The sequence below is a fragment of the Sapajus apella genome, unplaced genomic scaffold (genome assembly GCF_009761245.1).
Source record: "Sapajus apella isolate SASKATOON/1434 unplaced genomic scaffold, GSC_monkey_1.0 scaffold7, whole genome shotgun sequence".
Lineage (NCBI taxonomy): Eukaryota > Metazoa > Chordata > Mammalia > Primates > Cebidae > Sapajus > Sapajus apella.
Window position 1 is genome coordinate 7068414 of NW_022436947.1, and position 26836 is coordinate 7095249.

The 26836-nt window shown below is 38.9% G+C and overlaps 1 protein-coding gene across 2 annotated transcripts in view; it reads right to left on the reverse strand.

The window, feature by feature from the left end:
- Positions 1-1635: 1635 nt before the first annotated feature.
- The window catches only part of BPGM (bisphosphoglycerate mutase), a 32137-nt gene continuing 6936 nt past the window's right edge, over positions 1636-26836 (reverse strand). The window contains exons 1-3 of one of the 2 annotated variants that reach the window (XM_032275939.1): positions 19236-19336; positions 17901-18562; positions 1636-2035 (exon numbers count right to left, since the gene is read on the reverse strand). In XM_032275939.1, coding sequence (XP_032131830.1) covers positions 1857-2035; positions 17901-18501 — 780 coding nt within the window. In that variant the 5' untranslated portion in view covers positions 18502-18562; positions 19236-19336 and the 3' untranslated portion in view covers positions 1636-1856. Of the gene's footprint in view, positions 2036-17900; positions 18563-19235; positions 19337-26836 lie in introns of those variants that run through there. The other variant, XM_032275938.1, reaches the window with a different exon arrangement.

Genomic DNA, 26836 nt, shown 5'->3' on the forward strand with positions numbered 1-26836 from the left:
GAATTCTGGAGTATTACTTGGTTAATCAACACCACTAAAATGAAGGGGCTACACTAGAGAAACCAATAGTAGGTAATAAATGTAAAGCACCCACATTCCATGTCCTTATGCATGACAGATGTGGCCAGCTGCAGGAAAAGCAGGTTCATCTCGTCCTTTCAGCCATCTTCTTTGGCTAATCTCTGAAAGTTTTGCACTGATAATCAAATGGAGACCATGCAGTAGCAAAAACACTTAAAATTCATATTCTTCAAATGCCAATTTTACTATACAGTGGATACAAATAAACTAATCCACCAATGAAAAATCAAGAAAAAATGATAAATATCTGTAACAGATATTACAGCTACAAATGTTTTACCTGACTTTATCACTGAAACACATGTGACCTGCTTTGAAACAGAGTCAACAGCTTAAAGAAATGATGACTTACATACCCACAGCATCTAAAAACAAAGTGTGGAAGAGTGTCATTAAGACGGATAAGCAATCAATTGTGTCCGGCCTACCCTGACTGCTCTGTGCTACATACCATAATCTTTTGCCCTCAGTTAATGAACAACAAATTTATGTCACAATTTCCAGTATACCATTCCTTCTGCTCATGTGAATAAAATTACATGCATTATTTGCTACCTTCCCTGCCTCGTGCTTCAATATACAGAAAATCATGAGTGTCTGTTATGTTGAAATAAGTGCAATTTTTTGTGTGTTACAGGAAAATATGAGTCAAAGACTAGTTTAGAGGCCTATCTAAAAGTCACCAAACACATGGAGACACTTTGAGGATGCCATTTTGAGTCAATTTATTATCAGGTGCTTTATTTTTAAACTAATTATAGGTACCCAAAGATTAAAGTTCAAAAAATTAAAACAAACCAAAAAGAGAACCTCAACAGCCATAGTTGTCTATCTACTGCTTATTCTTTTTTTGAGATGGAGTCTCACTCTATTACCAGGCTGGAGTGCAGCAGTGCAATCTCGGCTCACTGCAACCTCTGACTCCCTGGCTCGAGCGATTCTCCTGCCTCAGCGTCCCAAGTAGCTGGGATTATAGGTGCATGCCACCATGCCCAGCTAATTTTTGTATTTTTATTAGAGACAGGGTTTCACCATGTTGGCCAGGATGATCTTGATCTTCTGACGTCATGATCCACCCACCTCAGCCTCCCAAAGTGTGGGGATTACAGGCGTCAGCCAACCGCACCCAGCTTGCTGCTTATTCTTACGACCAAAGAGGAATTCTACTAAATGTCAAATGAAGGATGTCTCTAAACTAGAAGACAAGTTAAAGGGCCTTGTTGTCATTTCTGTCATGGTGGTGGTGGTTGCTGGCTTTCTTGGAGAAATATATCTGTGATTTTCTCATTTGATGGGCCTCTGGCCCTCATTATCAGTCTTTTCCTATAAGAAAAGACTAGTAATAAATACATATGGTATATTATCTAATATTCCTTACTATCATCCCAGAAAAACTTATTAAATATAAAAGTAAACTACTGATTGGAATAGTGCCTGTCAATGGTGACTCAATAATGATTTCTTCAATGATAAATACCTTTAACTTTATCATCTGTACTTGTTACTCTCCCATCTCAGAAACTTATGACCTTCATTAAACCCTACTAGTTACTAGTTTGGTGACTACCTAGGGGGCTAGCAGGAAAGCTAACTCATAGGCTTATGACATAAGCACTCAGACATCCTAAAGCCTTATCTGGGCCAAAATAAGTTACCTATACAAACTCTACTCCACAGCCTAGCTCTGGAAAATCAGGGAAAGAGAGAGTTCAGCACCCATAACACACTGCATGCCATTTCTTTTGTATTTCTTCATAGCCAACAGTTAGGAAAGACTATTTTTTAGCTTTTTTCACTTTTCCTTGATCTTCTACTTTCTTAATGGCTGCTTGGATCGCCTCTTGGTCACCCAGGAACTGATGAGGCCCAACAGCACGCAGGTTTTCGTCCAATTCCAGAAGAATGGGGACTCCAGTAGGAAGAGTAATGTTGATGATGTCTTCGTCTGAGATACCTGTTGATCAGGAGAGGAAGAGACAGGTGCTGAAGATAACTCAGGAGGAAGTTGTTTAATTATGTAACTGCACTTTAATACCATTTAACTGTGTGCCTGAAACATGCAGATACTGAGGAATTACAGCTGTAATTCCTGAAAGCCAAGAACTTTCCAGAAATTACAAGAAAAAAGGCTTAGAGAGTCACAGCAAGTGCTAAATCAGGATAGTAGACACCTTTTGGGACAATCTGTTACTGTTACCCGTCTAAATCTGAAAGGAAGAAAAATTATTTTCTCTATGCCCACATTTGTGTTATTAGTTTTCCAAGGAATCAGATAATCTTGAAAAATCAGAAAGTGAACCAGGAGCATTTTCTGTGTTTTTCCTTTTATGTGTTGTACCCAGGCTGGTACTAAAATTAGGACTTTTCACTAATCTCTAAATCTAGTTCATTTTATTAGAATATGTTAGGTTTTCCCACACTAAGTGAGCTTGCAATACCATGAGCTGGATCCAGTTCAGCAGGAATGCTTTCCTAGGTGCTCAGAAAGCACAGTCAAAGGGAATCAGGATGGAATTTTACAGCATGCCTTGTAAACAGGGTTCGTTCTCCTATGGTCCCTTAACACTCCAGCTGCTAAAAAAGGAAGGTTTATGTAACTCGTAAGCCACTTTTAAAATACAAATGAACTACAGGTAATTCAACTTTGACAGAAGAGATGTAGCTGTCATAGTAGCAGTGGTAGTAATAATATTTTTTAGTATTACAAGCACTTTTAACAGTAAACAGCTAACATGTCCTGAGTACATATTTCATGCCAGGTACTCTTTTAAGCATTTTGTAGGTATTAACTCACTTAATTATCATTGCAATCCTATGACGACATATTATTTCTTCATGTAACAAGTTCTGACACAGAGAGGTTAAGTAAATAATTATCACACAGATAGTAAATGGCAGAGCCTGGATTCAAACCTAGGTGTCTGTATCTACTGTATAATGTAACTCCTCTCAAGTTTCTCTGAGTTCAAAGTGAGCAAAGGGAAGGTATGAGAAAAGAGATGAAGTTCAACAAACTAAAAGTCAACTGAAAGTATTCAAATTATTTACTTTAAAAACATTCCTTTATTAATTACATAGACTTCTAAATTCTAACCATATGCTTCCTGTTCTATATTAACAGAAAGGATCTAGGTGGAACAAATTCAGGGGAGTCCAAGGGTTTGTCTTTACTTGATGGCAGCACAATAAGTTGTTACCAGCTAGTAATCAATGCAGCTTTCCATTTTAATTAGCCATTGGTCCTAACTGTGAGCACCAGCCAAAGACTTCACAGAATCGTAGCACCTGATCCTTATTGCTGGGGTGGCTCTTTATTAGAATTTCACTTGAAGGCCCAGAAGATCTACCTAATAACTTGTATATGCAAACTATCCATACTCAAACAGCTATGAGAAATGGAAAGGATCTTAACTTGGAAGACAGTGTCTCTTCCAAGTAAGTGTACTGTCCCATCACCTCCCCCGTCAGTCCCCCTTCAATGTACTGTGCAATTTTAGGGAAGTAACTTCTCTGGACCTCCAATTCTCCTGTCAATTAAAAAAGAAAGAAAGAAACACACACTCTTCCTTTACCAGCATTTTAAAGGGTTGTGGGATAAAAGGGGTGGCTTAAAGAGAACATACATGAAAGAAGAGTAGTTCAATAAGTGTCTCTTTTTTCTCTATTAGGAATTCCCTTCTAGGTAAAAGACACAAAGGGAAGGCTACTAATATACTCCTTCGGCCTGCCAGGCTTCCACCCTCACACTGCAACTTTACACAAGATTACCATCACAACCTACAGCTGCTGGGAACAAATTCATTCAGGCCAGACCTCTAGCTGTTTAGCAGGGAGATGACTGCCCTAGATTCTAAGCACCCTCTGGCTACATTAGGTCAGAAATGTCAGCTAGCTGCATAACAGCCACCACATACAACCCTTGGAAAGAGCAGGAAGGGAAGTCAACAGGCTGTGGTTTGGAGACAGGTTACCACTGAGCCTTTCAAATCCAACAGTGCCCACTCCCAAATCCAGGGGAAGCTGTGGAGGTCTCTAAACCTAACTCACTAACTGGTAACTGAGGGCCCTTTATGTTCCTAGTACTCTGTGGAAGAACATGTGTGAGTGACCTTGGCCAAGATTTTACCTCCAATGAACTAATTTATAAAATGAGAAAGGATAGTCTCTACTGGCACCAACATTCCTTTATTTTATTCTTGATGGTTAAGAAAAGCAGAGGTACCTTAGAGGCACAAGAGCATGAGGACACTGAGCACTGTTTACATTCATCTACTGTGTATGGACCATGTTTTATCTGTTTCCAGAGTCTGTAAGCATACTGTTCACTAAATTGGAGAGAAAGATGGATTATATAGATTTCTCCAATTAATCTAAATTTTCACTGTAAAATTAACTTGTTAAAAGATAACAAAAGTGATCATGTTTGACTGAAGTTTAACAGAAGTAGAATCTACGAGTGTACATATCTACCAGCATCTCAGATTCACCACTCACAGATGTGTGCTTTTGTAGTGTCACCAACTATTAATTTTAAGTTCTTGAACCTAGGACTTTATTGTAAAATGACTGAACACTCTACTTCTATTCAACATCATATTTGAGGTTCTAGCCAGGGCAACTAGGCAAGACAATGAAATAAAAGGCACCCAGATTGGAAGGGAAAAAGTAAAACTACCTCTATTTTCAGATGGTATGGTCTCATCAAAGCCTATTAGAACTAATAAATTCAGCAAGGCTGTAGGATACAAGAACAATAAGAAAAGGAAATTGGGTTTTTAATACAGTAGCAATAAGCAACATGACAAATTAAGTAAACTTCTATTTATATTAACATCAAAAAGGATAAAATGCTAAAAATAAATTTAACCCAACAAGTACAAAAGTATACTCTGACTACTACAACATAGTGTTCAAATTAAAGAAAACCTAAATATGTATTTACGGATTAGAAGACCTAATACTATTAAGATGGCAATATTCCCTAAATTAACATACAGATTCAATATAATCCTATCAAAAATTTCAGCAGACTTTTTTGTTTAAATTGAAAAACTGATCTTAAAGTTCATTTTGAAATCTAAGGTACTCAGAAGAGCCAAAACAATCCTGAAAAAGAACAAAACCAAGGGACTCATAGTTTCTGATTTCAAAACTTACGACAAAGCTATAGTGATCAAGATAGGCATAGATCAGGGAAATAGAATTGAGAATCCAAAATAAACCCTCATATTTGTTATCAACTGATTTCCAACAAGTGTGTCAAGACAATGAAATGCAGAAAGAATAATCTTTTCAACAAATCGTACTGGGTCTTTCCACATGTTAAAGAATGAAGCTGGATCCCTAACTCCTACCTTATATAAAAATTAACTCAAAATGAATCAAAGACTTAGATTCAAGAGCCAAAATTGTAAAAATTTTTAGGAAAAAACCATAGGAGTAAAGTCTTCATGACCTTAATGGTTTCTTAGATATGACACCAAAAGCATAAGCAATAAACAAAATAAACTAGGTATATAAAAATTAAAAATGTTTGTGCTTCAAAGGACACTATTAAGAACATAAAAAGGCAGCCCAGAGAATGGGAGAAAAAACTGCATATCATAATCTGATAAGGAACATGTATCTAGAATATATAAGAACTAACTGCCTCCAATAATAAAAAGACAAATTAGTGAATTTAAAAATGGGCAAAAGGTTTGAACAGAGATTTCTCCAAAGATATACAAACTGTCAATAAGCACATAAAAATAGGCTTAATATTACTAGCTATCAAGGAAATGCAAATAAAAACCACAATGAGATACTACTTTGTACCCACTAGGATGGCAATAATAAAAAGTCAGATTATAAGCAAGTGTGAGTAAGGATATGGAGAAACTGGAATAATAATACATTGTAAAATTAAGTATGCAAAAGGCTATAGCCTCTTTGGAAAACAACCTGGCAATTCCTCTTGTTAAACACAGATCTACTGTATGACCCAGCAACTCTACTCCTAAGCATATACCCAAGAGAAATGAAACATGAGTCTATACAAAACTTGTGCACAAACCTTCATAGCAGCATTAATCATAATAGCCAAAGAGTGAACACAACACAAATGCCCATCAACCAATGAAAAGATAAATTAAATGTGGTATATCCATACAATGGAATATTATTTGGCAATAAAAATGAATGAAGTATTGATGCAAAGCACAACAAATTTCTTGGATGAAACTTGAAAGCATGATGCTAAATTTAAAAGGCCATTCACAAAGGACTACTTATTTCATGAGTCCATTTATATGAAATATCCATAATAGGCAAATCAATAATGACAGAAAGTAGGTAAGTGGTTGCCCAGAGCTGGGTGGAATAGGGGAGGGACTGGGAAGCAGTAACAGCTAAGGGGTGCTGGGTTTCTTTTTAGGGTAGTAAAAATGTTCCAATATTGATTGTGGTAATGGATTACAATTTTGTGAATAAATGAAAAGCTATTTAACTGTATACTTTAAATAGCGAATTGCATGGTATGTGAATTATAACTCAATAAAGATGTTAAAAAGTAGTAAACAGGACCAGGTGCAGTGGCTCATCCTCTAATCCCAGCACTATGGGAGGCCAAGGTGGGTGAATCACCTGAAGTCAAGAGTTCAAAACTAGCTTGGCCAACACGGCAAAACACCATCTCCACTAAAAATACAAAACTTAGCTCTGAGTGGTGGAATTACATGCCTGTAATTCCAGCTACTCAGGAGGCTGAGGCAGAATTCCTTGATCCTGGGAGGTGGAGGTTGCAGTGAGCCAAGATTGCGCCACTGCACTCCAGCCTGGGTGACAGACCAAGATTCTGCCTCAAAAAATAGTAATAATAAACAGATCCATAGAGGTTAAATAAACCTTCTCTAGTCACCGAACTATTAAGGCAATAAAAATTGACCCATTTAAAAAAAAAAAAAAAAAAACTACCAAATCCCCAGGATTTAAACCCTCATCACATGACTTATCTATGGTTATTTCCACCACTACCAAGGAGGAGAGAGAAGGTTTTTATGAATGCTCTGCCCTTGTGAGAGGCTGGGTACTAACAGGACATCTGCTGATGCATCCAGTGTTCCCAGGACTGATAAAGGGAACAAACAAGTTTGTCGGATCCCAGCTAACACACTGCGATCATGATGGGCTATGTTTAGGGATTGCTGTCTATGACTTTAGAAACGAGTTCTGGGTCTTCAGCAAGGGTCTAGGGCACACATGGGATTCACTTGTGTGACGATGGCCTCAGATCTAATCAGATCCAACAGGTCCTTTCTTTAATAGTAGTACTCTCAAGCTTGGTCCCTTTTGTGTGGAACCAAATTAAAGAGCCAACTAAACCAAGGCCACCGAAACTATAATATTTCAACTACAAAGGAAGGAGAGTTCAACGAAAATAGAAATGCTTCCAATAAATAAAGTCAACATTCCACTTTAATGACTACTCGAGCCATTTACACAGCAGACTAATTACTTACAAATACTTAAGATATTTGGACTGGTTAATAATCAGTCAATGAGACTAAAATGACTAAAATTTTAAAACAGTAAATGAGGAAAAACCACAGTGAAGCCATTACTCATTACTCAATTTTGGCATATACTACATTCATCATCCTAATAAAGTTAAGCGGGCAGAGCTCCTAGGGCTAGAATAATGCACTGAGCTGTATTAAACCAAACTGAATTAGTACTATATTATATAACATCCTATTACAAACTCACTCATTCACTGGAACATCATAAGAGAGTTAAAATGAGTTCCTAGATGTCACATCCCTTGATAACTGACTCAGGATTTTTCTACAGTTCTATAGTTGTCCCCTCATTGTAAGTGGGGGATTGTTCCGGGATTCCACGTGTACCAAAATCCTCTCACATTCAAGTATGGAAGTCGGCCCTACATATACACAGATTGCACATCTAGCAAGTATAGTATTTTTGATCCAAGTTTTGTTGGAAAAAAAATCCATGTCTATACAGTTCAAATCCATGTTGTTCCAGGGTCAGCTGTAAAAGGAAACACCACTCAGTTCTCACCCTGTACCTACCCCTCTCCACAGTGGTGTGGAGTTTAATACAGTTGTAATTACTTAGTGAACCACATTACTAAATAATTTCTGGACCCTAGCAGCCAAACCATAACAGTGTTACTTACAGTTCAACAAACATTTACTGAATTCTTCGATGGACAATGCACTGTGTTTTACAGTTGAGTGGAGAGGAGCAGGTGCAGGGTGAGAACCCAGTGGTGTTTCCCTTTACAGCTGACCCTTGACTTTAAAAGTTCACCATTGCTTTTAAGTCTTGAATCTTCATGTAGGAGCATCTAGGAGCTAACTGCAGTCAATTTAAATAATGGGATATTTTAAGTAAGAAATAATGAAAGTTTGGGGTAATAAGTCCAGGAAGTAACTCAAGGCCAAAATTGGAGAGAAAGTCAAACAACTTTATTTTCTGCATAGAGGACTAACTTCAGAAAGTCAAATTTGCACCTGAAAAGCTCCTCCTGTAAGTCACCATAGCAGGGACAAGAACCAAAGACAAACTGTTACGTACACTATGTATCTACTAAAGCACCTCCTACTAGAGGTCCTTGTGCAAATGCTCACTTTTCCCACGAGGATTATAAATTCCTTGAGAACAGGAACAATATTTTATCCATCCCTGTATCACCCATGCTGTTAGAACACAGTGCCTTACCCACTGCAAGATTTAGTCAATGTTTGTTCAACTGTAAGCAACACTATTATGATTTGGTTGCTAGGGTCCAGAAATTATTGAGTAATATGATCCACTAAGTAATTACAACTGTATTTGTTATGTGAATCTACTTTTTACATATAACTAATGGCTACAAGGAATAAAATGTTAAGCTGGGTGTGGTGACTCATACCTGTAATTCCAACATTTTGGGAGGCCAAGATGGGAGGGTTACTTGAGCCCAGGAGTTTGAGACCAGCCTGGGCAACACGGTTAGGCCCCATCTCTATTTGTTTTAAAAAAGGAACAAAATGTTAATTTAAAATCCTAAAACATAAAGCTATATCTGAAAGCACCCTAAGGACTTTGTCAGAGGTACAGTATAGACCAAATTTCAGAAAGAGATTAAAAGCTCCACAAAAGGACCTTACGTGTCTCATTCACATATAGGTGCTACACCCTTGTTCAAGAACAGAACCTGATTTAGTGAACCCTAGGCACATTCCTGAATGGAATAAATTCTAACTCTCTGGGCTTTCAAATTAAATCTAGTCCTTTACTGTTGAAGCCTTCATTAAAGAGTGTGCTCCCCTATGACCTTACCAAGAAAAAAAAAGGAGAATTAAAAAAGAATCTTAGCTTTGAACAAAAAGCTGTTTACATCTAATGCCAGTAAAATAACCAATTCAAATTAAGTGGCTTTTATTTGTTCTTTGATTTTCTCCAAAATGTTTGTTCAAAAGCTTTGAATTTCAGGAAACAGAAGAAGAGATGGTCAGAGAGACAGAAAGATTTGCTACAGGAAGAAGGAAAGAAGAAACCCCAATTCTGTAGTGCATACTCTTTGGAATTAGAAAAAGAAAGAGAAATAACTCCAATCAAGTCATTCATTAAATGAGGTGCCACCCATTCATTTCCCTCTTCCCTCTCCTGGTCAAATAAGTCGCGATTCAAACCTCACCAATAAACAATCTGGGATAAGAGTTCCGTATTCCTTTACGGCCAATAAGAGCTGAAACAAGAGATTCTGAATTTCATACATGATCTACCTATTTTTAACTTTAATTCTTTAAGATGTGAATGCTTTATATATAAAGATAGGCTAGGGTGATTTGAATATTGTAACACGATGATAAAATAACAGCCTCTATTTTAGAATAGGGCAGAGAGAAGAATCCATTCTATGTTTAATTTTATAGTTAAAATAGCCTATAATGTTTAAAAATTAAAGGTTTCTATAAATCAATTATAATAAACGAAAGCTTAACCACACCAACAGGCAATACTTGCCTCACGGAAGAGAGGCCTGAATTGGCTGCTTCTGAAAATATCACGCTAAAATGCCAAAGGTGGCCAACTCATTAGTCCCCGTCCCCACAGCTAGTCCCAGCTGACCTTTCCTCCCTAAGTCTCTAATTTTATCTCTCCACTTCTGTGCCTTGCTGTGTATGCGGCTGCACACAGGTCTTCAGGGATCAAGTCTGTCTTGCATGAGTGTCTCGTGCGTCACTCTTACTCCAAACTTGGAACTGCCTCGTCCTGTGCTTGAACCCAGACTAAACAATCCATTTCCTCTGGCAAGATGCAGACTACATCCAGTGTTTCAGTTTGGTACCTGGGTTTTCCTTTGATGCAGGCCAGCAGGAAACAAACAGGAAGTGACTATGCCAACCACAGAGAATGAAACACACGCCTGTCTGGAACGCTACAGTACAGAATGCTTTCAGATACTTAGGTCTATGTTAGATGTTTTCATGGTGGTACTTTGTGAGAAGTGTGTCCGAACCAGTCGGAGGTGGGCCCTGCTCTAACCTGGACTTATTAGCACAATAATAGGTAATTATGCTTCTAAAAGCCAGTAAAGCAGTCCCTTAAGTAGGCATTATTTTACCATATAATATTATGTATGTCTGGTTTTGACTTTTCTTCTGAAACCATTAACTACCATCAGATTAAAAGTAAAGCAATCTCAAAAGCATATATGATTTATGAGCAGAGATATTATATAAATAAATCATTTGACAGGACACAGGTCATCCTCATCAGCCAAGAAGACTGTCTTAGGCACTGACATGTGGTTTCCATGTTCGCAATTCTTACACAAGAGTGTTACCTGGCTCCGAATCAGTAACACTTGCCTCTCAGTGTACTATTCACCTGCGCTGACTCCAGGAGGTCCTTGTTGACTGCTCCTAGACTAGGTGGTTACAAAAAGAAAAAGGAGATGGAAGCCCCAATTAAGGCTAAAGAAATTGATGATAATAAGCAGGATAGTTCTGGGATAAAAAAGCCTTTATTAGAGGAGCTTTCAAACTATAACATTAGCAAGATTCTCAAACAAAACATCACGGTCCAGCGACTTAAACATAACTTCTCATGAAGGACTTGAAGAGATAATTCCCTATAACAACCATGGTTTAGGTGCTAAATAAAGTCAGGACCAGATTGCTTCTAAAGCCTTAAGAAAACATAACAAATGCCCTCCAGGTTAGTTTTCAAAGACACAGACAGGTGTATGCAGCAACCTTCACTTAATTCTCCTAACTGAACAATGTAGTCTATTACTTTGTGAACAAAAGGTAAGGTCCCAATTAAGGCAATGGTGAGTTCACTGGATAAAGTAAGTCTTTTTTGAGGTATAATTTACATACAATAAAATTCACCCTCTTTAGCATACAGTTCTACTAGTTTTGACAACTGCATACAGTAGTGTAATAACCAATAAGGATATAAAACAGCTCTATCAACCCCTTAAAATTTCCTTGTGCCCCTTGGCAGCCTACCCTTTCCCCACCAATCTGTGATATGTCTTGATAGTTCTCCATTTTCCCAAATGGCACATAAATTGAATCATAAAATACATAGCTTTTTAAGCCCACTTTCTTTCACTTAGCACAATGCAGCTGAGGTTCATACATGATGATGGGCATATCAGTACTTTGCTGCTTTTTACTAAAGCAGTTTTTTAAGCAAAACAGCTTAGCGATCAATGACTGATCAAATGAAATAAAAAAATATATGACCTGGATATATTAAACACCAAAGTAAAACACAGTATTGAACCATAGCTTTCCAGTGAGTTCAGAGCCACATTCTAGCTCCTACATAAAACACGGTATGTATGTAAAATGTCTAGAACTGTGCTTGGCATACAGTATGCACTCAAGAAAGGTCACCTTGTATAGCTATGATAGGAAGTGCCATTCAGACAACATTATAACAGCAGTAATAATTTAACACTTAATTAGTTGCATTAAATTATCTTTTTATAGTTTACATGCCATGGATGTTCTTGACTCGGCTTCTTACAACACAGTATTCCAAACGAAGAATAGGTCAAGGGAAAGGCTACCTTTTAGAAAAAAAAAAAAATTAAAGCCCAAGTGATAATTGTGTGTGGAGCCTCAGTGAACTGAGTTTTGAGTAGAGTTCTTGACACCAGCTAACTACCATGATCATGGCCAAGGAATCTGAAGTCTCTTTGGGTTTCAGTTTCCTCCAACAGCACCTGTCTTCTTTTCCACAAATGGAGAAAGTGTCAGTCATGATATGCCTGCCTATGTCATAATATCAGATATTTGAGAAACAACTAACATCTCCAGAACCAACACTCTTTACTGTTGAGGTATATGGATGATACCTCTAAGAGTAGATCTAAGAGGAGATGAGTAATACTAGCATACTCTCAGTAGAAATGTCTTAAAGCAATTTGAGATTTCATCATCGATCAATATTCTAATTAGTTATTTAACTGGGGTCATCATTCTTCCCACCCTACAGTCACAGCTTTCAGACAATAAGAAAGTATTTTTCTAATAGGACAGTATGCTGTCATTGATTCTATCAGTGACCACACTCCTCCCCAGTAGGTGAAACACTTTTAGCTTGCCAAGCAGTTTAGGGACAAAACAGGGAAAAATTACTCCAGTCCCTTGAAAGAGCCCATTTTACATGGGAGAATTGTATATAAATATCTCTAGAAAGCATGACTTGGAATCAGATGAATCTGTGGTCACAAGTGTTTTAACTTTTATAATTGATGCAAAGAAATTTAGCAACTTTTGTGCTCATAGGGAATATAAAACCCTGGTTATACCCATTTCTAGATTCAATTTTTAACACTAGTGAAAGCTAACGTCTTCATTTTTACATTTTTATTTTCTAAAAGGGGGGTCTCACTACGTTGCCCAGGGTAATCTCAAACGTAGGCACAAGCAATCCTCCTGCCTCTGCTTCCCTAGTTGCTGAGACTACAGGTGTGTGACAGACACCACACCCAGCTCAACATCTTTATAGTAAGGTAACCACATAATTTATCATCCAGACTGGGACACTTTTGAAAGTAACAGGAGACGCTATTAATAATTACATTCAGACAACAGGTACTAACAACAAAACAGGCACATATAGTCATGTAACTTGATAGTAAGCATAAATTGGCAATTCAGATGGTAACTTTATTTATTTTACCACAATATACACATACACATGAACTGGCAAAGTAGTCCTTCCTATAAAAGAAAATATTTATTTTCCCCCTAAACAGTAGGGGAGATTCACTTACTTTTTGGAGTCTTGAAAAGTTAGCATCTAAATCCAATGAAATGTTTTCTTTTAGGTTGATAATTTACCAAGAACCACACAAACTCCTGTAACTTGAGCTCTAGAAAGTTAGACATGCAATACAAGAGGACTAACATTAGACTAACACGCCTATTCTGGTGAGTGAATACATCTATAATCAATTTTAAAATGGCTAATATCTCGCTAAATTGACACAAATGATGTGAAAAAAATAGCACATACTGTTTCTTCTGATCTTGAGGGAGTCATGCTTAATTCTTCCAGTTGTGACACAGAATACTTGGGACCTTATTTTTCAATAGACACTGTAAGAGAAGCTTTACTAATGAGGATTGGCATTTGGGACAATAACTAATTTATGCAGTGATGCTGAAATCCAATCCAGCCTATTTCATGTACATCACATAATTTCTTCCATGTTAGGTGTGGGAATTAAGTTACTGTAGGGAACCATATCAACATCTAAGAACTCCATCAGAATTAACAGGAGTACCACCAGGGGGTACTATAGGCCAAAAAGGAACAAAAGTCATCATATCCAGGATGGGTGAGAGTCAAGATTACAAACCACCCTTGTATTTTCCTGTGGACAAACCTGGATCCTCACATTCACTGCATTTGTTTTCCAGCTATGGTCTTATCCTAAGTGCATGTTCTGGCTTTTCTGCCATTCTTTCCTTCTAAATATCTGCCATCCTCCCTGGTCACCAACCCCACCATTTCCATTCTCCACCTCCCTCATAGATACCTCCCTCTCTACCAGCCCATGTCTTTTTCTGTGTTCACATACTTCCTACTCAAGTCATTTCCTACAATTTACCTCTTTCTGCACAACCTCACTGTTTTACATCAATTATCCCCCAAATAAAAACATTTTCTATAAAGCCTGGTAAGAGAGATAGGGGTTATAATGTATGGTTACTTTAAAATGTTATTAATGGCCAGGCGCGGGGTGGCTCACACCTATAATCCCAGCACTTTGGGAGGCTGAGGTGGGTAGATCGCTTGAGGCCAGGAGTTCGAGACCAGCCTAGCAAACATGGCAAAACCCCATCTCTACTAAAAATTTACAAAAATTAGCCAGGTGTGGTGGTGTATGCCTATAATCCTAGCTGCTCGGAAGGCTGAGGCATGAGAATGGCTTGAACCAAGGAGACAGAGGTTGTAGTGAGCCAAGATCAAACCACTGCATTCTAGCCTGGGCAACAGAGTGAGACTCTGTCTACAAAAGAAAAGAAAAGGTCATTAATCTCTAAAAGTCATTCAGTTTCATACTTCCAACTTGAAAAAAAGACCTTTAGATGAAGGGCTGGGAGCAGCCTGAAGACCAATGCCTGCTTATTTCCCAGTGAGCCCTGTAAGTCCACTTCTGCCCCAGTGGTCAAAGCTGCATTTTCATTTTTCCCCATATTCTAAGCTCCACCTCTATACATTTTAGCTTTGTTATCACTTCTATATATTTGCCCTCCCTATTGTTTTCTAGGCCAATGACAAGTCCTGTCACCTTTCAATTCCACTGATTATTTTTCCAGCTTTAATGAGATATAATTCACATAAAATTCACCCATTTCAAGTGCACAATTCAATGGCTCTTAGCATATTCGGAGTTGTGCAATCATCACTACAATCAATTTTAGAACATTTTCATCACCCCAACAAGAAACTCTGTACCCACTGACAAATCACTTGCAAATCTTCCATCTTCCCTACCCTCTAGGCAACAAACACTCTACTTTCTGTTTCTAAAGATTTGTCTATTCTAGATATCTCACATAAATGAAATCCTAACTGACTTCTTTCATATAACAGAGTTATTTCAAGTTCATCCACATGGTAGCACGTATCAGCGTCACCTTCCCTTTTATTAACAAATGATATTCCATTGTATAGATAGACCCCATTTAATTGATACATGCATGAGTTGATGAACACTTGGGTTGTTTCCATCTTTTGTCTACTATGAACAATGCTGCTACGCAGGTTTAGGTACAAGTTGTTGTGTGGACATGCGTTTTCATACCTCTTGGGTATTGTGATGGGTTGAATTGTGATCCCCTCAAAAAGATATGCTGAAGGTACTGGTTGCTCCAGTACCTCAGAATGTGATCCTATTTGGAAATACAGTGTTTAACAGAATAATCTCGTTAAAATGGAGGCCACTGGTGTGAGAGGGTGGGCTAATATTATTGATGCCCTTATAAAAAGGGGAGATATGGATAAGAAACACACACATGAGGAGAATGCCATGATGCTTCTGCAAGCCATGGAACATCAAAGATTGCTGACAAACACTGAAGCTAGCCGAGGCAAGGAAGAATTGTCTCCTAGAGCCATCAGAGAGAGCACAATCCGCTCACGCCTTATTTGGGACTTCCAGCCCCCAGAAAACACGTTTCTGTTGTTTTAACCCAGCCAGTTTAGGGTGCTTTCTTATGCCAGCACTGGGAAACTAATACAGCTATATGCGTAGGCGTGGGATTCTGGATCATATGGCAACTCTATGTTTAGCCCTTCTGAGGAACTCCCAAAAGTTTGATTAAACTATTTTAATTAATTACTAAGTTTCAAAATCTCCCTCAAATGTAGAAAGGTAACCTTTGCTATGTCTAAACACAACCTCTACATGTAATTTTCTCTTTGCCCTCACCATGGTAACAGTCTTCTTTACCACTGTTTGTTAAACTTTCCTGCTATTATCCTAAAAAAGAACAGTAACAAATAGTTAAATCATCAATGCATTAGTAGGAGGGAATGTATACAGTGAGCTGTGGTTGAGCTGCAGAGTCATTTTAAAGAGATCTATAATAAATGTGAAGATAGGTGAACAGTCAATGGTACCAAACAGCAGGAAACGTTTTTAAAAGGGGGACTTCAAAGCTAAGAAGGTGAAGAAAGAGGTTCCTAAAGGAGACAGTGGCATTTTCTTGAGAGAAGGGAGCCTGGCCTCAATGAATCTGGAGTCCCAGCTCTGAAAAAGGAGTTAGCATGGCTGAATAGAATACGCCTCTGGCAGAAACTCTGAAATTCTGAACGTCAGTTTGTTGTTGTCTAGTAGGAGCCTCAACTCTTCTTCAAACAATAACATACTATGGGTCCACTAATGATGAAGTTACATATCACTAATGATGATGTTAAAGATCTAATTATTCTGAACAGGAATAGAACCTTTTATATAGTTGAGTAAATAAGATACACATGCGTGTGCACGTGCGTGCGCACACACACACACACACACACATAGACACACACACACACACAAATCAAGTGCTATGTCTAGTCGATAAAATTTTAGTATCTAATAAAGTCCATAGATTTTTAGGTCTCTGCATGACTAATAGATGTCAGCTCTACAAGTAATGATTTAGTTCTTGGTCATGTTATAAAAATTAGGGGAAATAAGCACATGCTAAAGATTACTTCATTTTTAACTAATAACGTATTTCTACTTACTTTTTATTTGTCACAGCCTCTTATGGAAAATTAAAGCAGAATGAAAAGTAATAGTGGAGAAATGTCTTCTATGTATTACCAGTAAGCTAACTGCTGACAGTGATGAAAGGCAGGAAAACACCAGACAGGGCACATCATGCAAAAAAGTACAACCATCTGGGATGAGTGAAGACAGAGAGGGAAATGAGAAATCCACAGAACAGTCAGAAATCCGGAAGGCGTCACGGTGCAATCACTGATGCTCAAAACTAGTGAACCTGAATCCTAAAAAGAGTTCATTTGATTCATGTTACTTAAAAAGAAGGTAACAATACAGTACGTTTTAGTACACACGTAGAATGCTATATAAAGTAGTTAAAATTATGGCTGCTGATGATCTCCAAAATTTTAGAGTCAAAATAAATAAATTAACCAACTATCCTTTTAGTTTCCTTCCCCTTTCTTCCAGTCAATGACTAAACGTGTTCTGAAAAGAGAGGACTGAAACAAAAGAACTGCCCAGGAAACCTATGTCTGGAAACACAGCAATCATTGTTTAAAGTTGGAAGAAAGTGAGCACAACTGAAGCCTAGATAATTTACTCGACTTGAAAAACTCAAATTTACTTTCAAGGCCATTTCAACAATTCCTTCCCTTCCTAGCTTCCTTTCATTCACTATAACAAGCCATACAGTCCTTCAGGCCAGTGCTTCTCAAAGCGTGGAACCCAAAGCAGCAGCAGCAGCATCACCTAAAACTTCTAAGAAATGCAGACTCTCAGGGTGCACCCCAGACCTACTGATTCTGAAACTCTGAGGGTGGGACCCACAATCTGTGGTACACCAAGCTGTCCAGGTGACTCTGATGCTTGCTAAAGTCTGAAAACTGCTGCTTTCGGTAACAGGAATGGAAAACACACAAGATATCTGATTTATAGAACAAGACGATTCTTAAGTCTGAAGTGACCAAGGGGGATAGAGGAGAGTCTATTGTGTAAATAGTGCATCATTAGCTTAATTTCTAGATTAAGGCCCAGCTATCACACTTGGCAACCTGTAATAAGTAGTATATAAAGCTGGTACCTTCCAGGTGTTTCAGGAGTGCCCTACTGCTATTTCCATGAGCAGATATCAGAATGGTTTTGCCACGTAATACTTCAGGAGCAATCCGTTCATTCCAATAGGGAAGGAGTCTCTCCAGAACATCCTTTAAGCTTTCACACCGTGGCAGTTGATCCAAGGGCACATCACATACTTTATACCTCCGGTCATTGTAGATTTCATGGTAGTAAGGATGAGACTCCTCAATGGGTGGCGGGGTTATATTGTAGCTTCTTCTCCAGAGCCTCACTTGTTCTTCACCATGATTCAAGGCCATTTGCTCCCTGTTGAGACCAATCAAGGCCCCATAGTGACGCTCATTTAGACGCCAGGAGCTTTCCACGGGAACCCATTCCTGCCCCAGCTCTTCCAGGATCAGCCAGGCTGTGTGAATGGACCGATTAAGGACGGATGTGAACACAAGATCAAACTCAAAGTTTAATGCTTTGAGTTGCTTCCCACAGTTTCGAGCTTCCTCCAGTCCGTCACTGTTGAGTTTCTGATCCACCCAGCTACAAAAACGGTTTTCCTTATTCCAAGCACCCTCTCCATGTCTTAACATAATAAGTTTGTACTTGGACATACTGATGGCTGAACTTCCCAGGCGTTTTCAAATGGGCTAATATTCAAGGACAGCAATACATCTAGAAAGACAAGAGCAAGTCTAAGTTATATTCTTCATTCAACTAACCACTTAGGAATAGAAACATTGCTTTACAACACCCAATTTCTAAAAGAAACTGAAATCCCCTCGAACAGTCAGAAGTCCGGTAGCTGATACACTGGGGCACATATAGGCATATTCTATAGATATTAATAATTCATTACAGGGAACCTAGTTGACTTAAATTTTCTGATGTTTGTATAGTATGATAATTGTGTGATATAAAATAACAAAACACTCATTCTAATGGCATGCTGTGTTTCTGCCAGATACAAAGGCAATTTATGCTTACAGTAGAAAGGATTCAATAGAATGAGTTACAGACATCTGAAAGAATGACTAGTAGCTGGGAATTCCCAGCCTTCCAGCAGCTGACTCTACACTGAAGGCATCCTTTTCACTTTGTTTTCCTGTGGTGGAAAAAGAAGTATTTACCAGTCTCACATTCTTATAACAGAAGTTATTAAACATGTTATTTCAATGCAGCACTGTATGTATCTGTTATGTATCACTGGCTGGTGACAACTAGCTCTTCAATGCCACAGACTACATTACACACAAGAAAATCTAAGATATATAAAACACATTGGTTCAATATTCAAACAGTATTAAAAATGATTTAAAGAGACATTAACACCAAATATGGTACGCACCTAAATAATCTCGCGCCTGCCTCAAGACAGAGTTTTCAGCAGGAATAAATCCGGATGCAAAACAAGCTATCAAATGCAAGCAGCTGAGGGATGCTGCCTGTACAAACAGATCTGGTCTGTAGGAGTGAGAGGAACCACACTGATAAAGAGGTCCCGCCTCCTCTCCAGATATCCTGCACACACCAGCTACATCTTAGCAGGGGGAGAATCTAGTAAAAGGAAACGGGCAACCCTCAAGCTATACTCAAGTTGCTGGCCTGAAGATCTGCTGGGTCTATTCTGTCCTCAGAGAATCTGATGACATGGCTGTTCAGCCCGCCTTCACTCTCCTTGTGGCACTGACACATGCTTGGTTTACATGCCCAGCCTCTCCATCTCTGCTCCAGTGTTTTGCACACTGGGTTGTAAATATTATACAAGCACCACAGCCTGGTCTTCTGCCACCCTTGGCAACTTCCATTAACTGAAGATTTTCTGTCCCACTTAAACTGTGAGTACCACAGTTAAATAACAATCAATGGCAAAGTTAATTGGAATCTAGATCTAGTTTCTACCTTTCTTTAGTAATCCTAGAGATTCTTAAGGGAAAACAGTCTTTAAAATAAGGCTTTATATTTCAATGGAAGGCAAACAGAGGACTTAAGGGAAGAAATCAAATTGAGGTGATTTGCAAGTACAGTCATGTGTTGCTTAATGAAGGGAATATGTTCTGGCAAATAAATCATAAGGTGATTTAGACATGCAAACAACATAAAATGTACTTGCACAAACCTAGACGGCATATATATATTTACTTATGTATGTTTTTTTCATGTGGGAAACCAAGTATCCCAGCACAATTACTGAATATCAATCATTTTCCCTACTTGATCTGCAATGTCAGTGACAAGTGCCACATAACAGACTTCTATATATGCTCCATCACCATCTTACCGGGCCACTATCATTGTGATATATGCTTGACTGAAACATCATTATGTGGTGCATGACTGAAATTGAAAGGCTACAGCAGTTAGGATGATGATTTTCCTGTTGTTAAGTACCAGGCTGCAGTGCAAGTGGAGCAGGGAAATGCCAGGGAATCAGAAGAGCTTGGGCTCAGGACCCAGGCGAAAGCATCCCACAAAGCCGAGAATTCCCAGGGAGGGAGCCCAATGTCTCTGTCCTTAGGCTAGAAGGGGCATCAGGGTGGCAGAACAGAGAAGGGAACAAAAGGTTATCTAAGCAGTGTTTTGCCAGGTGACTGCCTATGTCCAGGGGCAGATTAATAAGGAATCTAACAAAGTTCAAGCTTCAGAGTCCCTCACCTGCAAGAGACCAAGCGATGAATTCACACACACGGAGGGGTGTGTGTAAGTGTGTTAATTTGCAAATGGAAGATATTTTTGCATTGTTCTTTACAAAGTTCCAATCCACCAAGTAGTTTAGAAGCTTCAGCTCTATCAAAAACTGTATTCACCCTTTGTAACCATTTATTGTTATGTTTTATTAGTGGCAGTGGAGAAGGAGGATGGAGAAAAAAGAAGCTATCAACTGTTCCTCTACTTTCACTCTTAGTTTATCTTGTCAAGTGAGAAGCCTCCATAAGCTAATGAAGCTGTTCTCTCTTCAGCTAAAGAAGGGTATGGTTAGACAAATTTTGTAGCCAGAAGTACCTTTCTACCATCTTTTGATTATAAACTATGTCTAGGGGACAAAAAAAATGTAGCAATACCAATATGGACACTCAGGCACCCACCACCAAGCTTTGTGGTATCTCATTGTCCTATATATGCTTGCTGCATTAAAAAAAAAAAAATCTGTTTTCTTTTTACTGAAAAAAATACACACACACACACACACCCTAGAACAGAGGGATAGTACTGCAGTCACAAAAACTACACAAATACATATCCTTCCCTTACTCTGACGCACAGGAATACACTCACACAGGTGAATATATGATAAAGTACCAAACTAGTATGTCTATCTCAGATAAACAAAAGGTCACTTTCCTCTCTACTCCCTGGTACTATCAACAGACTTTTCCACTTAACTAACTGCTGGATATTTATGAAGAAGCTGCTGAGGATTAGTTTGCAAACCTGAAAACTTCAATCAACATCCACTGGAGCTGATTTACCCAGGGTTTACCAAGAAACACATAGTGCTGTAGCCAGTGTGATTTAAAGTTGAAGGCATGGATTGCAAACTCAGATGCCTCCCATGGCCAGGCATCTGTGTGAAGCCGGGTACAGCTGGACTATGGGGAGTAATGGGAACAGCAAACTGCAAGGAACATGAACAGTAAAAATTTTCTTATAACCTCATCTCATTGAGTCAACACCACCATTCTTAGAGCTTTTCTGGAAAACAAAAAGATGGGATTGCTGATACCAAAGACTAGGGCAAATGCAAGACCTAGGGTCAGACCATAGAGAACCTTTGAGTAAATAAATATCTTTTTTAAAAAAAAGCTAAAACAATCATTTCAAAAGCTCCTAAAAAGTCATATAAATAATAAAAGGAGTACTCATTACTTAGCTCCAGCCCACTGCCCTGTGATACTGAGCAATTGGGGTTTCTAGATCTTCCAATTAAAAAAAAGAAAACGTGTATTTTTTATCTGATATCTGATTTAAATATTAGCAACTAATATACATTTGTAAAATGTGAGTGAAACAAAAAATTTCTTCTGCAGGCTAGATCACAGCGGCTAGTTTATGACCACTGACTTAAACGGAAACCTCCTCTAGGCCACAGATAAATGGGGCAGCCACCATACCCCAGGAGACGGTCAGAACCCAAGCATCTGGGCCACTTAACCAGCTTTCCTCTATTATTGTCCAACACAGCCTTTCAAAGGATAGACCTGCTAATCCCCATAATGCTCTGGGCTTCCTTCTCCCTGACCACCTTCACAGCCCTCCCTCACCAAACCATTTGCTGGTGCCCTGCCGAGTTCCTAGCTCTGTCCTCAAATTCCCACTCCACTTTGAGCATCAATTGAGCTGAAAAAGAACTGAACTGAAAACTACCTCTTCCCAGGTGACACTGCTTCTCTCTCTAGTGGGGGGTGCTCATGCCTCATACAGTAGGGTTTGGGTCAGGTGATGGGCAGTAGCCTGCTTCCTCTGCTGACCAAAGAGCCCCTCTCCTCCGCTACCATCCTGGGGAGTTGGGGAGCTTCAATGTTGAAAGTCTTGCTATATTCAGTTGAAGTTTTCTTACCCTCATTTATTAACTGCAAACTAATAATTAAACTCCCTGAAAATTGAGTATTTTATTTTCAACCCTCAATTCTTCCTATTGGTCTTAGGAAAATATTCAGAATCCTTAATGTGACCTGAAAGGCTTTGGTTTTATTTCCTTGAACATGTCAGGTTCTTTCTTGCCTCAGTAGTTTCGCACACACTGTACCCCATGCAGCACATTCACCCTTCATCTCTTCTCTCCATTGCCACTTCAGTCCCACCCTGCTTTAGGTTAAGCTTTAGTCATCCTTTAGATAGCTGTATCCAATCAAGATATAATGCAAGTCACCATGGAGTTGATGGAAAAGTAAAAATAAATAGGTAGAATAAACGGTAATATTTTCTTTAATCCTATAGGTCCAAAAACTATCATTCAGACTTGGAGTCAAAGGAGATCATTTTGGAACTTTAAGGTCTAATGACTGCCTGCATGGGGTCTGCTGTAGCCCCTTTGTTTTGCCCAATTTCTCCCATTTGGAACAGGTGTATTTACCCAATGCCTGTACCCCCACTGTTATCTAGGAAATAACTAACTTGCTTTCAATTTTCCAGGCTCACAGGCAGAAGGAGCTTGCCTTGTCTCAGATGAGACTTTGGACTTGGACTTTTGGGTTAATGATGGAAGGAGCTAAGACCTTGGGGGAATGCTGGAAAGGGCATGATTATGTTTTGAAATGTAAGGAAATGAGATTTGTGACGGGCCAGGGTGGAATGATATCATTTGGCTTTGTGTCCCCAACCAAATCTCATCTTGAATTGTAGTTCCCATAATCCCTGTGTGTCATGGGAGGGACCTAGTGGGAGGTAACTGATTCATGGGGGCAGTTACTCTCATGCTGTTCTCGTGATAGAAAGTGAGTTCTCATGAGATCTGATGGTTTTATAAAGGGCTTTGCCCTACTTTGCTTATACTGCTCCTTGCTGCCACCATGTGAAGAAGGACATGTTTGCTTCCCCTTCCACCATGATTGTAAGTGTCCTGAGGCCTCTCCAGCCATGTGGAACTGTGAGTCAATTAAATCTCTTTCCTTTATAAATTACCCAGTCTCAGATATGTCTTTATTAGTAGCAAAAGAACAGACTAATACAATTCTAACACATGATCCACACAAAAAATATTAAGAAGCCAGTTTACATTCTTTTTTTCATAGTAGGTCTTTGGAATCTGGTGTGTATTTTATAATGAAAGCCCATCTCAATGTGATCCAGCCACCCTTCAAGTGCTCTATAGGCACATGTGACCAGTGGCTACAATACTAGATTGTATAGCTTTAGAGCTCAGCTTAAATGTTATTGCCTCTAGGCCAGTGGTTCTCAAACCTTAATGTGCATCAAAATCACATTAAACAGATTGCTTGGCCCCACTTCCAGAGCTTGATTTAGTAGGTCTGGGGTGGGCCTATGAATACACATTTCTAGTAAGTCCTCAGGGTGATGGTGACATGGCTGGTCCAAGGACCATGTTTTGAGAACATCTGCTTTAGACGGACTTCTCTCCTTTCCTCTTCACCCACTAGGAAGTGGTCAGGCCTGCTGATCTACTCTTGTAGCATCCCACTTAACCACATTTGGTGAACTTGTGATGGACCCCTTGAGATATATTACCTTTTCAATGGCTACTTGCCGTGTAAGAGTGTCAGCTGCATCAAGGTAGGTCTTACTGCTGTATCTCTAGAACCTAGCACATCACTTGGCACATATGAGGCACTTAGTAGGTGTGCTGACTGAATCAAAGTCAGACAGAAATGACTGGATTGTGCTCATGAGACTAAGGCTTGAGAGTTTTAGTGGTAACTGCCACAGTAAAAACAGTCAGTTGGCAGGGCCACGATGTTAGGAAGCTTTAAGAATTCCAGCGCATTTATGTCAAAACAGGAGCCAAGAATAATTATCCAGTATAGTTTTGTACTTTGTACTTTTGTACTGTAAATTTAGTATGTTCATGGATGGCCATAATTGCCACAGAAAAAAATGGAGATTCCGATTGACTTATTCAAAAACATATGGCCAGTAAATGGCAAACTGGAACTGCAACCCTGATCTTCTGCCTCCAATCCCTGTGTTCTTTCTTCCTCACCACTGGAGATATTAGAGTCATGGTTTGAGGATCTCGGCTCACTTGGCTTCACTTCACAGGGGCATCTCCGGTCCCAACTTGTCCTTCCAAACCCAGCCAGCCATTTCATAAAATGCAAGTGAACAAGGTGAGCATGAAGGAAGGCTCAGCTTATTACTACTCTTGAGAAAAACCTCAAGGTGCATATAAGAATACATATTCCCCATCCCAAATTAAAAACCATTCATTTTCAACCTCAAGCTTTATTTTTGTTTTGTTTTTCATAAAACCTCACCAACCTAATGTGGTTTCTCATTTATCCCATAGCAAAAGTTCCTGGCACTTAAATTAAGCACTGATTTTAATCAATAATTTACTTCATGTCAAAAAAAGAACACACAGGTTATTAAGTTACCCCCCAGGGTGTCTTCCTTTTTAAAGTGTGATCTGGCTTGAAGAAAAAGTTTACGAAGCAAACATCTTTTACACAACTCTGTGCCTTCTCCTCCCTCCCCTTCCTTTTGTCCATTTGTCCTTCTAGCCATTCCTTTTTTAGTTTCCTGGCACCTAACTTGTGCCTTGCCCACTCTACTGAAATGGTTTTTCAAAAGGCTGCAGATTATTTACTTCTTACTAAGTAGAGATCATCTTCTCTCAGGACTTCTCTAAAACAGACTACTTCTATCAAGAAAAAAAACCACTAAGATTTTGGTGCAGCATTTCCTTCAGCTCTTCCACGGTTACATCTTGGTCTTGGGTCTCTGCATCTTCTTACCCACCCGTAAGAGTGCCATGAAGATGATTATATTAGTCACTGTAGCCAACATTCACAGAGTGCTTACCTATGAATATTACTTCATTGTTATTTGGCACTGTTTGAATCCTTAACCACCATTCCATGCAGTGGGTACTATGATTACTCCCATTTTACAGATGAAGAAACAGGAGGAGAGGTTAACTTGCCCAAGATAACAGAGGTTGTAAATGGCAGAGCTGGAATTTAGTCTTAAAAAGTCTGTATTTACGCCCTGAATCATTTTGCTACACTGTCACATTGAAACCTAAGGCTCAGTCTTCAGTTCTTGGAAACTCTTTTCTCACTGCTTTAATCATATTAAAATGGATGACTCATAAATTGAAAGCCCCCAATACTGAGTGCCCTCAGCCTGATCAATGAATTCATTCTTCAAACATTTTGAAGATCCTATTTAAGCATGGCCCAATGCTAGGCCTATGAGAAATATGTAATCCAACAAGAATTATGTCTTCAGAGAGAGAGAGAGAGAGAGAGAGAGAGAGAGAGAGAGAGAGAGAGTGTCTAAGGCTCAAAGTAATTCATACCATGAGAAGGCACTTCATTCGTAAAAGGGAGGTGGGAAGGGAGAGATTATTTCTGAGTAACGCTTCATGGACACAATACTATTTAAGCTGGATTTGGAAAGGTAAGGTAAGGTTCAGATTTACAGAAAAATGTAAAGGAATTTCAACCTAGGGAAATAGTGCATGAAAGCAAAGAAACAGGTGCATATGGAAAATGGTGAGCCTATTCAAACTGCTCGGAGTATAGCCAGAGTGACAATACAGTGTGATTTGCCTAATAGGCAAAAAATATTCTTTCCATAAATGCCACCATAAAATTGAAGTTATGGTTCAAGATTAGCATTCTTTTGGCAAGCTCAGAACAGAGGGTAGTTAGGAGAAAGATGCACATGCATCATCATTACAGAACAATGTTGCCTTAGGCCTGTTTCCCCAACATAATCACTACTAGTGCCACTTTCACACTTGAGTGTCCCATTTGAAAAATTATATGGCCATTCTAAGTATAGGGTATAAAAAAGAAGTAGGAGGAGACTAGCCTAGAAAGATAAGACCAAATAGTGACCCAAAAAAGGTCTGTGCCAAAGCATGTAGGTTTTTCTATACATATTGGCACATCATTAAAAGTTTAAAAGCATGCATTTTAGCAGGATCAGGCAGCACTTAATATACACACAGATACACAGGAAAACCCAGGAGTATGAATGCTAGCTGAGGGGTTTTTGCAATAATTCCGGTAACATAGAATAAAGACCTGGACCAGGACAACGGCTGTTTAGGTGAGATGAAGGAGATAAATGTGAAAGACACTGTTGTTTAGCTCCCATGTTAGCAACTTTTTCTGTAAAGGACCAAAGGGCAAATTTTTTAGGCTTTCTGGGCTGTATCGGTCTCTGCCATAATTATGTACAATTGTATAATTCTGCCATTGCAGCTGAAAGCCACCATACACAATACATAAATGAATAAATTTGTTTTAATAAAACTTTATG